General features: G+C 54.1%; 1 protein-coding gene and 1 long non-coding RNA gene across 2 annotated transcripts in view; both read right to left on the bottom strand.

The window, feature by feature from the left end:
- Positions 1-12,638, bottom strand: part of LOC310663275 — a 97,708-nt gene that overhangs the window by 45,285 nt on the left and 39,785 nt on the right. The window lies entirely within an intron of this gene.
- Positions 1-12,638, bottom strand: part of ZAN (zonadhesin) — a 69,253-nt gene that overhangs the window by 38,119 nt on the left and 18,496 nt on the right. The window contains exons 7-14 of the mRNA XM_083409598.1: positions 12,198-12,359; positions 11,942-12,042; positions 11,264-11,336; positions 10,991-11,137; positions 7,546-7,814; positions 5,722-5,806; positions 2,925-5,399; positions 207-454 (exon numbers count right to left, since the gene is read on the bottom strand). Coding sequence (XP_083265724.1) covers positions 207-454; positions 2,925-5,399; positions 5,722-5,806; positions 7,546-7,814; positions 10,991-11,137; positions 11,264-11,336; positions 11,942-12,042; positions 12,198-12,359 — 3,560 coding nt within the window. The remainder of the gene's footprint in view (positions 1-206; positions 455-2,924; positions 5,400-5,721; positions 5,807-7,545; positions 7,815-10,990; positions 11,138-11,263; positions 11,337-11,941; positions 12,043-12,197; positions 12,360-12,638) is intronic.

Genomic DNA, 12,638 nt, shown 5'->3' with positions numbered 1-12,638 from the left:
CAGCAGCGGGAAGCCCCATTAGTAAGTGGTGCTTCAGGTTAAGAACAGTTTTAGGTTAAGAACAGACCTCTGGAACAAATTAAGTACTTAACCGAGGTACCACTGTATATGAATCCTGAAACTGGTTGGCCACTGTGGGCTGGATGGGCCCCCTTTGGCCTGATCCGGTGGCCAGTGACGTTCCTAACGTGGCAGAGGGGACTCACCGTGACTCTGCGCCCCTTGAGCAGCCCGATCCGCGTCCCATAGACCTCCACGCTGACGGACTTGACGTACGAGACCTGCTTGTTGTTCCCTCGGTGCTCGTTTGTGGCCTCCACCCTGAAGTTGGGCAGCCCCGAGGTGGCGTTGCAGGGGGCGGAAAGCAGGTAGGTGCAGGTGCCCATGAAGTCAAAGCGGCGACCATCATAGGTGGCGTAGTGGGGGTCTCCGGAGATGGTGCAGGTCTCCTGATCTGTGGGGCGGGAAGAGGAGGAATCGGGGCAGGTGGGCGAGGGGGTCTCGCCACCCCAACGACACCTGCAAGCCTTGTGGGCAGGGCTGCCCACATGCCAATCACCCGAGGAGACAGCCTGGAAGGGGTTTCCCTTTGAAATCCATTTGCTTGCAGCTTGCAAGTGGGGCCAGCCCCACCTGTACCTGTTTTGCACCCACATCCCCCAAGACAAAGGGGCAGCGGACCCCTGACCATTAGGTCCAGTTGTGGCCGACTCTGGGGCTGCGGCACTCATCTCGCTTTATTGGCCTAGGGAGCCGGTGTACAGCTTCCGGGTCATGTGGCCAGCAGGACTGAGCCGCTTCTGGCGAACCAGAACAGCACACGGAAACGCCGTTCACCTTCCCACTGGAGTGGTACCTATTTATCTACTTGCACTGGTGTGCTTTCAAACTGCTAGGTTGGCAGGAGCAGGGACCGAGCAACGGGAGCTCACCCCGTCACGGGATTCAAACCGCCGACCTTCCGATAGGCAAGCCCTAGGCTCTGTGGTTTAACCCACAGCGCCACCTGCGTCCCATGTTGGTCTGCCATAGTCGAAACAAATAAAACAATTCCTTCCAGTAACACCTTAGAGACCAACTAAGTTTGTTATTGGTATGAGTTTTTGTGTGCATGCACACTTCTTCAGATACACACGGACGTTCATACCAATAACAAACTTTGTTGGTCTCTAAGGTGCTACTGGAAGGATTTTTTTTATTTTGTTAGCAAAAGGTAAAGGGACCCATGGCCGCTAAGTCCAGTCACGAACGACTCTGGGGTTGCGGCACTCATTTTGCTTTACTGGCCGAGGGAGCCGGCGTCCAGCTTCCGGGTCATGTGGCAGCATGACTAAGCCGCTTCTGGCGAACCAGAGCAGCGCACGGAAACACCGTTTACCTTCCCGCCAGAGCGGTACCTATTTATCTACTCGTACTGGTGTGCTTTCGAACTGCTAGGTTGGCAGGAACATGGACTGAGCAACAAGAGCTCACCCCGTTGTGGGGATTCGAACCGCTGACCTTCTGATTGGCAAGCCCTAGGCTCTGTGCTTTAACCCACAGCGCCACCCGTGTCCCTATAGCCAACTTGCCTTACTCTAATTAATGTGTGAAGGAGTTAATACCATAGAGTAGCAAGCTGTCCTGCCAGGCTTAGCTAGGTCACTCCCCCTCAGAGGAAGCCCTACCAAACGCTCTGACCCCGGCTTTGGGTGGGGAGGGCGGGAAATAAATAAAATTTCATTATTATTATTATTACTATTATTATTATTATTTGTTCTCCTATCCGTCAAATGATTTAGAAACTTTTGCCACTTGGAACTATCCTTCATTCATTCCCTCACTTTTAATTTGTATACCGTCTTTCTATTTTTCCCTCCCCCTCTTTCTTTTTCCTTTTTCCTTTCTCCTCCTGCGATGAGGCTGCATTTTAATATTTTAATGTTCCAATATTTTAATTGTTGTATTGTAATCTTGTTTTTAAGTTGTATTCTTTCAACCTGTTTTTATTATTGCTTGTTAGCCGCCCTGAGCCCGGCCTTGGCTGCGGAGGGCGGGGATATAAATCATCATCATCATCATCATCATCATCATCATTATTTTACAATACTCATGGCGGTTGGCACTCTAAGTTTTGCTGCCTGTGTTTTATTGCTGCCGTATGGGCAAGCACACAAACCCGACCTTTGAAAAGTTTGTAAGTAAACCGTTTTAAACTTGGGTCTTTTTCTATGCAAAAGGAAATGAGAAACTTTGGAAGCAACTTAGAAAGGGGTATTTTCAAGGTCTAACTGCCTATATTTCCACATTTGGTTGCGTGTTTTGTGATTGCAAATCTCTTACATTGCTTAATTTATGAATATATCTTTAGCCGCCCTGAGTTCATTGGTTAGGAAGTAGGGTAGAAACAGTCCAAACAACTAAATGAATTAATTTCTTCTATGAAACAGGAAATGTACCCCCCTGAATAAGCCCAGAGGCCCCATAATTATTATTCTCTAAAGAACCCAGGAGTCCTGGCTCACTCTCCCAAGACTGTCTCCTCCATTTGAAGCTACGTGTTGGAAGATTCAGGACAGGCAGAATAAAGTCTTTCACGCAGCACAGAGATGACCTGCGGAACTCCCTGCCACATGAGGCAGTGAAGGCCACAAAGCTAGATGGCTTAAAAAGAGGATTTGATATTGATGGCTACTAGCCAGGGTGGCAAAGTTCTGCCACCACGTTCAGAGTCAGCAACGCTTCTGAACGCCAGTTGTGGGGTCTTGAGTTCAGATACGGCTTGTAGGGTTCGCTATGGGGCACCTGGCTGGCTAATTTGATCTCCCTTCTTTCCTGGGCAGCCCAGACCCTCTGGCTCCCCACCCCAAAGGCTGCTGCTGCTGCACAGTAACTGTTTAGCCCCTTCCGCCCCCCTGTAGTTAGGGGCCCCGAAAGGTATTCACCTGCAGGCGGCACAGGGGGTTTCGCCGTGGTTGTTGTAGTAGTGGAGACTGAAGGGGTGGAGGTACACAGTTCCGGGGTGGTTGTGGGGCTGGGCACAGTGGTGGTTGTGGGGCTGGGTCCAATGGTGGTTGTGGGGATGGCGCCGGTGGTGGTTGTGGGGCTGGGTCCACTGGTGGTTGTGGGGCTAGGTCCACTGGTAGTTGTGGGGCTGGTCCCAGTAGTGGTTATGGGGCTGGCCCCGGTGGTAGTAGTGGGGCTGGGTCCACTGGTGGTTGTGGGGTTGGTCCCGTTGGTGGTTGTGGGGCTGGGTCCACTGGTGGTTGTGGGGATGGGTCCACTGGTGGTGGTTATGGGGCTGGCCCCGGTGGTAGTTGTGGGGCTGGGTCCACTGGTGGTTGTGGGGCTGGTCCCAGTAGTGGTTATGGGGCTGGCCCCGGTGGTAGTTGTGGGGCTGGGTCCACTGGTGGTTGTGGGGTTGGTCCCGTTGGTGGTTGTGGGGCTGGGTCCACTGGTGGTTGTGGGGCTGGTCCCGTTGGTGGTTGTGGGGTTGGCCCCGGTGGTGGTTGTGGGGCTGGTCCTGTTGGTGGTTGTGGGGTTAGTCACGGTTGTGGTTGTGGGGCTAGGTCCACTGGTGGTGGTTATGGGGCTGGCCCCGGTGGTGGTTGTGGGGCTGGGTCCAATGGTGGTGGTTGTGGGGCTGGGTCCACTGGTGGTTGTGGGGCCGGTCCCGGTGGTGGTTATGGGGCTGGCCCCAGTGGTGGTTGTGGGGCTGGTCCCATTGGTGGTTGTGGGGCTGGGTCCAATGGTGGTGGTTATGGGGCTGGCCCCGGTGGTGGTTGTGGGGCTGGGCCCAATGGTGGTGGTTATGGGGCTGGCCCCAGTGGTGGTTGTGGGGCTGGTCCCGTTGGTGGTTGTGGCCCCGGTGGTAGTTGTGGGGATGGGTCCACTGGTGGTTGTGGGGCTGGGTCCACTGGTGGTGGTTGTGGGGCTGGCCCCGGTGGTGGTTGTGGGGCTGGGTCCAATGGTGGTGGTTATGGGGCTGGCCCCAGTGGTGGTTGTGGGGCTGGTCCCACTGGTGGTTGTGGGGCTGGGCCCAGTGGTGGTTGTGGGGCTGGGCCCAGTGGTGGTGCTTATGGGGCTGGCCCCGGTGGTGGTTATGGGGCTGGGTCCAATGGTGGTGGTTATGGGGCTGGCCCCGGTGGTGGTTGTGGGGCTGGGTCCAATGGTGGTTGTGGGGCTGGTCCCGTTGGTGGTTGTGGCCCCGGTGGTGGTTGTGGGGCTGGTCCCATTGGTGGTTGTGGGGCTGGTCCCAGTTGTGGTTGAGGGACTGGCCCCGGTGGTGGTTGTGGGGCTGGGTCCACTGGTGGTGGTTGTGGGGCTGGCCCCGGTGGTGGTTATGGGGCTGGGTCCAATGGTGGTGGTTGTGGGGCTGGTCCCATTGGTGGTTGTGGGGCTGGGCCCAGTGGTGGTTGTGGGGCTAGGTCCACTGGTAGTTGTGGGGCTGGTCCCATTGGTGGTTGTGGGGCTGGGTCCACTGGTGGTGGTTATGGGGCTGGTCCCAGTTGTGGTTGTGGGGCTGGTCCCAGTAGTGGTTGTGGGGCTGGCCCCGGTGGTGGTTGTGGGGCTGGGTCCAATGGTGGTGGTTATGGGGCTGGCCTCGGTGGTGGTTGTGGGGCTGGGTCCAATGGTGGTGGTTATGGGGCTGGCCCCGGTGGTGGTTGTGGGGCTGGGTCCAATGGTGGTTGTGGGGCTGGTCCCGTTGGTGGTTGTGGCCCCGGTGGTGGTTGTGGGGCTGGTCCCATTGGTGGTTGTGGGGCTGGTCCCAGTTGTGGTTGTGGGACTGGCCCCGGTGGTGGTTGTGGCCCCGGTGGTGGTTGTGGGGCTGGGTCCACTGGTGGTGGTTATGGGGCTGGCCCCGGTGGTGGTTGTGGGGCTGGGCCCAGTGGTTGTTGTGGGGCTAGGTCCACTGGTAGTTGTGGGGCTGGTCCCATTGGTGGTTGTGGGGCTGGGTCCACTGGTGGTGGTTATGGGGCTGGTCCCAGTTGTGGTTGTGGGGCTGGTCCCAGTAGTGGTTGTGGGGCTGGCCCCGGTGGTGGTTGTGGGGCTGGGTCCACTGGTGGTGGTTATGGGGCTGGCCCCGGTGGTGGTTGTGGGGCTGGGTCCACTGGTGGTGGTTGTGGGGCTGGCCCCAGTAGTGGTTGTGGGGCTGGGCCCACTGGTGGTGGTTATGGGGCTGGCCCCGGTGGTGGTTGTGGGGCTGGGTCCAATGGTGGTGGTTGTGGGGCTGGGCCCAGTGGTGGTTGTGGGGCTGGGTCCACTGGTAGTTGTGGGGCTGGTCCCAGTGGTGGTTGTGGGGCCGGTCCCACTGGTGGTGGTTGTGGGTCTGGCCCCGGAGGTTGTTATGGGTCCGGGTCTGCCTGTGGTGGTCGATGTGGCAGCTGTGGAAGTCGGTGGGGGGATTGTGGTCCCGGAGTCTGCAAGGAGGAGAAAAAACAGAGTCCATAGTGAGTGGGGTATTTATGGGATTTGGGGGATACCTGAAGCTTCTCCCCCATATCAAATTTACAGTCTCCATCCCCACCTTCCTTTAAAGCGCAATGACCCCCCTTCAGCCCTGCCTTCCCCCAGGGAACCCTGGGAAGTGTAGTGCGCTAAGGATGCTGAGAGTACAATTCCCAAAGCGCTTTAGCCATCCCGCCCTCTTCCTGGGGAATTCTGGCAAATACGGCTGTGGAAAGAGCAAGGGGGTTCTTGGGGGCGGCCGCTTGTCCACCCCACCACCCCGCCCCGCCTCACCTGCGCACGCCCCCTTGCGTATGGAAATGTTGTCCAGCGCCACGTCCATATAGGGATTGCTGCCCCGGACCACCTCGAAAACGACCTGCGCCAAAGCAAAGGGGTCAGTCGAGGGCGAGCAGGCGGCTTTGCCCGCACCCAACTCCCGCTCTTCCTGTCTAACGCAGCCACCACCATGAGGACTAGCGTCCTGCTTTGCTTCAAGGAGAGGACCGTAGTTCGGCGGCAGAGCTTTGCGTAAAGAAGGGTCCCAGGTGGGCACCTCCTGGCCCGGATTGGGAGATGCCCATCTCTGAAACCCTGGAGATCTACTACGGCTGGTCAGTGGAGACCGTCCTGAGCTTGTCCGTGGCCAATCGGCTGGACGGGAGTAAGGTGAGGTCACTTTACCCCACCTGTGCCCTCTCGACAGCCTGGATCTGTGGAACTGGCACTGCTACAGGTGCCAAGCAACAGCTAGTCTGCGTCCACAAGAAATCAGTCTGGCCCTTGGGACTCCCTGCCTGTGGATATCATGCAGGCGCCTTTGCGAGACTTTTTTCAGCGCCTGCTGAAAACGTTTTTGTTTAGACAAACCTACCCAGCTATCCAAGAACGCTGATGTGTTTTTAGTTGTAATAATAATAATAATAATAATAATAATAATAATAATTTATTATTTGTACCCCGCCCATCTGATTTGGTTTCCCCAGCCACTCTGGGCGGCTTCCAACAAAGATGAAAAATACATTAAAATGTCACACATTAAAAACTTCCCTGAACAGGGCTGCCTTCAGATTATTATTATTATTGTTATTATTATTAGTATTTATATACCACCCTATACCCGGAGGTCTCAGGGTGGTTCACAGAACAAAAGTTTATTGTTGGTTTAATGCTTTTTAATCTTTCAATCGCTCATACTAATAATTCCATGGCAGCATTATTAATATTATGATTATGATTATCATTATTATTATTATCATCATTATCATCATCATCATATCATTATCATCTGTGCTTTTTTCTGGGGGTACGCATATCCCTAAACATTTTGTGAATCTAAGTTTGGCCGCATTGAGGGGCAGTATTTCAGTATGAGTAGGAAAATGACAGTACCCTTAACATTTTTTTTAGAAGAAAAAGCACTATCATTATTATCGTGGTCATTATTTTCTGGTATTACGTTCTATGATCTATTCATTGTGCAAACATACATCATAAAACATTAAGACATGAAGCATGACATGACTGACAAAAAAGGGCCATGGCGGTAAATGCAAAATAGATTACTGTACGGTACGTAATAGTGAGGTGATTACAGTAAACCAGTTCAAAGGATTCTGCAGTAAATCAGCTCGGAAAACGCAAAGCAAGCGAAATGGTACTGCCTGCTTATCTGTGCCACATCGCAACATAGGCTGTAGATATTTGTATATTTGTATTTTTAATAAAATCACACCATACAGTGTAAAAATTGTCTTGTTCTTTCCCTTTCCCTTCCAACCTTCAATTTTTGTGTCAACTTTTCCATTACGGCTGTTTGCCTGACTATATCATACCGGTGATCGGTATTCATTAATTGCAAAGTTCTCCAAAATCCGCCTATACCCGTTATCAGCTGCTGTTATTAAATGTGTTATTAATTCCTTATTTCTTAAGTGGTCCATATCTGCAATATATATCAGTTAAGTCAGGTCAAAGCTGGGTTTATATTCCTTTGGTTAAACCGCTTTGAGGTTTTGTTGTTTCCCAATCAAGCGGTATATAAATCTTGCCAAACGAACTTTTTGAGTCCAGGTCAATCTGCCTTTCCTCCTGGCTCTTTGCTCCCCTCCCACTCACCTTGCTGGGTTGGGGTCCCCCGTAGGGCACCGTCACAGACCCCAAGAGCCAAGCGGGGCTTTGGATCCCGGTCCGGCTCCAGAGGAGGGTGCTGGGTCCCCACGGCCCGTGCGCCAGAACCCGGAGCTGGGTGTCGACTTCCACGATGCCGTACATGTAGTAGTAGAATTCCACGCAGGCGTCGGTGTCCGTACAGAAACCCCGGCTGGACAGACGTGTGGCCTGGCCTGGCTTCGTGCAACCAGCTTCCACGTAGATGTAGTAGCCCTCTGGGGAAAAAGAAGGGGGGCAAGGGGGCAGCCCCCCGCCCCAATCACTCTCTTGACCATCGAGCCTGTTGCAGGAATTTATGTATCGGTTGGGGGGGGTTGCCCCTCCAGCTGATATCAGGCACATGCAGCCCACTACCAAAACCAGCACAATCGCTTTTGGGACTTTTGTGACTTGTCCCCACAAAACACTTCATCGCAGTTTCTTCCTATCTATTCAAAGGGCCTTTGCTACACGATACCAAATGTAAGAATTCACTGATCAATGGATCTCTGTACTGGCTCACTGGGAAAACTTCAGAAATTCATCTAGACCTGTGAGCTCAGAGACTCAGCAGCCCCTCTGCCTGAGGGATAATCCCTGGCCTCCTGATACCTGAGTGCCAGACAGGTAGCCATTCCAGAAGTAACAAACCCAGATGAAGACAAAAGGGTGGGATGAACTTGGCTGGGAAACAGGGAAATGTAAATATCTCTTTTGTTCTACTTGATGGGTGTTTGGTGGAGGGCAAGGGGAACCATGGGGCAGGGTCCAGGATGCTCAGATTACGGCCACCAGACCTTCCCTTTAGTGATGTAACTGTGATGTATGAGTGATGTAGTTTGGGGGGGGGGCGGACATGGGGATTGTTGTTGTTGTTGTTTAGTCGTTTAGTCGTGTCCGACTCTTCGTGACCCCATGGACCAGAGCACGCCAGGCGCTTCTGTCTTCAAACATGGGGATTAAAAAGGTAAAGGTAAAGGTACCCCTGCCCGTACGGGCCAGTCTTGACAGACTCTAGGGTTGTGCGCCCATCTCACTCAAGAGGCCGGGGGCCAGCGCTGTCCGGAGACACTTCCGGGTCACGTGGCCAGCGTGACATCGCTGCTCTGGCGAGCCAGAGCCGCACACGGAAACGCCGTTTACCTTCCCGCTAGTAAGCGGTCCCTATTTATCTACTTGCACCCGAGAGTGCTTTCGAACTGCTAGGTTGGCAGGCGCTGGGACCGAACAACGAGAGCACACGCCGCCGCAGGGATTCGAACCGCCGACCTTTCGATCGGCAAGCCCTAGGCACTGAGGCTTTAACATACAGCGCCACCCGCGTCCCATGGGGATTAGCAACTAATAAAAGTTTGGGGTCTTCTTTTATTCTGGGCTTCCATCTTGTTCCACCTGGTGGCAGGTGGGAATCCAGTCGCGACAGTCTTCAATCAAGACCAAGCTGACTGGCTGCTGTTTGGCTCTGGTATTCCTGGGTGGGGTCCTTGTTTTTTGTCCAAGGGAGCCCTCAGATTTCATAGAATCATAGAATCATAGAGTTGGAAGAGACCACAAGGGCCATCGAGTCCAACCCCCTGCCAAGCAGGAAACACCATCAGAGCACTCCTGACATATGGTTGTCAAGCCTCTGCTTAAAGACCTCCAAAGAAGGAGACTCCACCACACTCCTTGGCAGCAAATTCCACTCTCGAACAGCTCTTACTGTCAGGAAGTTCTTCCTAATGTTGAGGTGGAATCTTCTTTCTTGTGGTTTGGATCCATTGCTCCGTGTCCGCTTCTCTGGAGCAGCAGAAAACAACCTTTCTCCCTCCTCTATGTGACATCCTTTTATAGATTTGAACATGGCTATCATACCCCCCCTTAACCTCCTCTTCTCCAGGCTAAACATGCCCAGCTCCCTTATGATTTCTCCATTAACAAGCCCAGGGGCAAAACCCACATCCAACAAGTCGTATAGGGGAGATGGGCTTGTTCAGCCTTGAGAGGAGGAGACCGAGAGGGGACAGAACAGTCGCCTTTAAATATCTGAATGGGCTAAACTTTCTGACGGAAAGAGCTGTTTGGCAGTGGAATTTAAGCAGAGGTTGGAAGGCCACCTGTCAGGAATTCTTTAGTTGCGATTCCTGCATTGCCGGGCGTTGGACTAGATGACTCTCGTGGGTCCCTTCCAACTCTACAATTCTATCATTCTATGTGCCAACTGGGACAAACTGGTGGGGAGAAAAGCCTGAAGTCACTTGAACCCTGACGTGTGTGATGGCCTGAGACCCGGGCTCGGAGCCAGCGGAGTCTCAGTCTGCACCGGATCCTTTGCCCCAGGCGGCATCTGGACCAAGTCTGGAGCCTGATCCTGAAGCATCCCAGTCTGCACAGGTTCCCCTGCAACAAGCACCAGCTGGGCCGAGTCTGGGGCCTGAGCCTGCCCTGGCTCCAGATGCGGGGATGACCTCGTTGCCTCCAACTGGGCCATCACTTACAGCTGCTTCACTATCGGTTGGGTCAGGGGAGGCTGAGGCGGCCCCTGGGTCTAGGAACCCACGACATCTCCCGAGCTGCAGAGACTCAGGTCTGAGAGAAGGAGAGACCTGAGGACTCGCAGGAGGAGTGCTTGTCTTCGGGCGAAACAGGGAGGTGAGTCACGTGGGGGATCAGGACTGCCCCAACAGCGATAAAAGGCTGCTGGACCCCGCTCCAGGTTGCGGGAGCAACGTTGCTGTTTGCCGGAACCTGCCTGTGATCCTGTGCCTGACCTCGCCTGGTTTCCTGCCTCGTGTCCTGTCGGATCCGTATAGGTCCGTATAGTAAAAGCTATGGTTTTCCCAGTAGTGATGTATGGAAGTGAGAGCTGGACCATAAAGAAGGCTGATCGCCGAAGAATTGACGCTTTTGAATTATGGTGCTGGAGGAGACTCTTGAGAGTCCCATGGACTGCAAGAAGATCCAACCTCTCCATTCTGAAGGAAATCAGCCCTGAGTGCTCACTGGAAGGACAGATCCTGAAGCTGAGCCTCCAATACTTTGGCCCCCTCATGAGAAGAGAAGACTCACTGGAAAAGACCCTGATGTTGGGAAAGATGGAGGGCACAAGGAGAAGGGGACGACAGAGGACGAGATGGTTAGACAGTGTTCTCGAAGCTACAAACATGAATCTGACCAAACTGCGGGTGGTAGTGGAAGACAGGAGTGCCTGGCGTGCTCTGGTCCATGGGGTCACGAAGAGTCGGACACGACTGAACGACTAAACAACAACGTCCTGTCGGATTGACACCTTGTGGAACCCTTGGATTGGGGTCCGGACCTGGACTGCGTTGCTCGGGTTACCCCCGGGCCCAGCACAACGTGGCTTCTATGTGGGGCATGTGACAAGGCCTTCCTGGGCCCAGCCCACCCCTCGCCCTCCTTGGCTCCTTACTGCCGTCGGGATAGTCGCCTGGAGGCCCCGTCTCTTCTGTCGGCGTGTGCCCCTTTGCCCACGTCCAGTTGGCCTCGTTGTTGTTGGGCTGCAGCCAGCCGCAGAACGGGTCCGCTGCGTCGTTGAAGTTGCACTCGGCGAAAGTCTCTGAGGGCGAGGAGCACGTGGGGTGAGCGACCCCCACTTCGCCTCTTCCGCCCGCCCGCCCAACTCTCTCACCCTCCCCACATCCGCCACCCCTCCTTGCCTAGAGATGACCGGGGCGGATTTTACCTTCGCAGGGCGAGATCCTCACGCTGTCCACCGCGACGCCAGGCTTCCCCGCGTAGGTGCCTTCGATGATGAACTAGGAGAGGGAGGACCAAGGGTGACCACCAGAGAAGCCCACGGCCAGCCCCTCCATGCCACAATCACGTTTTCTTGGTTTGACCCACAGAACGTTTAAAGCAGTGTTTTGCCAGGGTCAGTCTAGATGATGCCCTGAGTTCCTCTCAGTTCTCAGGGTCCTGAGCCCAGGGAGAGTTAGAATCTTGTGGAGGTTGCTGAGCTAGTCAGACAAGTTTATTTGTTCCCTTGAACAAATATGAGGTGATAGACTCTCCTCCACTGGAGGTTGTTAAGCAGAGGTTATAATAATAATAATATTATGCTCAGGTTGTAAATACCGTATTTTTCGCTCTATAAGACGCACCAGACCACAAGACGCTCCTAGTTTTTGGAGGAGGAAAACAAGAAAAAAAATATTCTGAATCTCAGAAGCCAGAACAGCAAGAGGGATCGCTGTGCAGTGAAAGCAGCAATCCCTCTTGCTGTTCTGGCTTCTGGGATAGCTGCGCAGCCTGCATTCGCTCCATAAGACACACACACATTTCCCCTTACTTTTTAGGAAGGAAAAAGTGAGTCTTATAGAGCAAAAAATACGGTACATGCCAAGAAAACCACCCTCCTCACCTGGATGTTCTCTGACGTCCCTGAGTAGACGGCTCTTCCTGGTTTCCAGTTGGGTCCATGTTCGCCCGCGAGAATCAGCAAAGCAGGCCCCAGCTCACCCCCTGTTCCGCACGGAAATGGGAAGAGAAACAAGCGCCTCCGTTAGCTAGGCCCTCGCTCTCCTCCTCTGGGAAGCAAGGGGAGGAATGTGGCAGGATCCCACTCCTGCCACCAACAGCACCCTTTCCCCGGGCCCGAAGGGTGTCCGGACACTTGCCTGGTTGTGCTGCGTACACCCTCAGCCCTGTGCCGTTGGAGACGCCATGCAAGGTATAGTAGAAGCTGAGAGAGAGGCAGGTTCCCAGGGACTGGTAGAGGGGGCTCTTCAGGAGGGCTGTGCCGCTGCCACCCAGAGAATCGAGCAACATGTAGAAGCCAACTGCAAGAGCGATATTTGCAGAAAGTCAGGGTCTGCTCGAATGGGAAGAAACACGCCAGAGGGGTTTGGAAGAAGCAGGCTGTCATCCTCCGGGGAGGTACGTCCGAATCGGGGGCTGCATCGGTTCCCGCCCGCAATTATTTGTCAATTATATATCTATTTATGGGGGACGTGGGTGGCGCTTTGGGTTAAACCACAAAGCCTAGGACTTGCCGATCAGAAGGTCAGCGGTTCAAATCCCCATGACGGATTGAGCTCCCATTGCTCGGTCCCTGCTCC

This window comes from Podarcis tiliguerta (genome assembly GCF_965153285.1).
Source record: "Podarcis tiliguerta genome assembly, chromosome: 13".
Taxonomy (NCBI): Eukaryota; Metazoa; Chordata; class Lepidosauria; order Squamata; family Lacertidae; genus Podarcis; species Podarcis tiliguerta.
The sequence above is the reverse complement of the archived record's forward strand: the minus strand, read 5'-3'. Positions and strand labels throughout refer to the sequence as shown.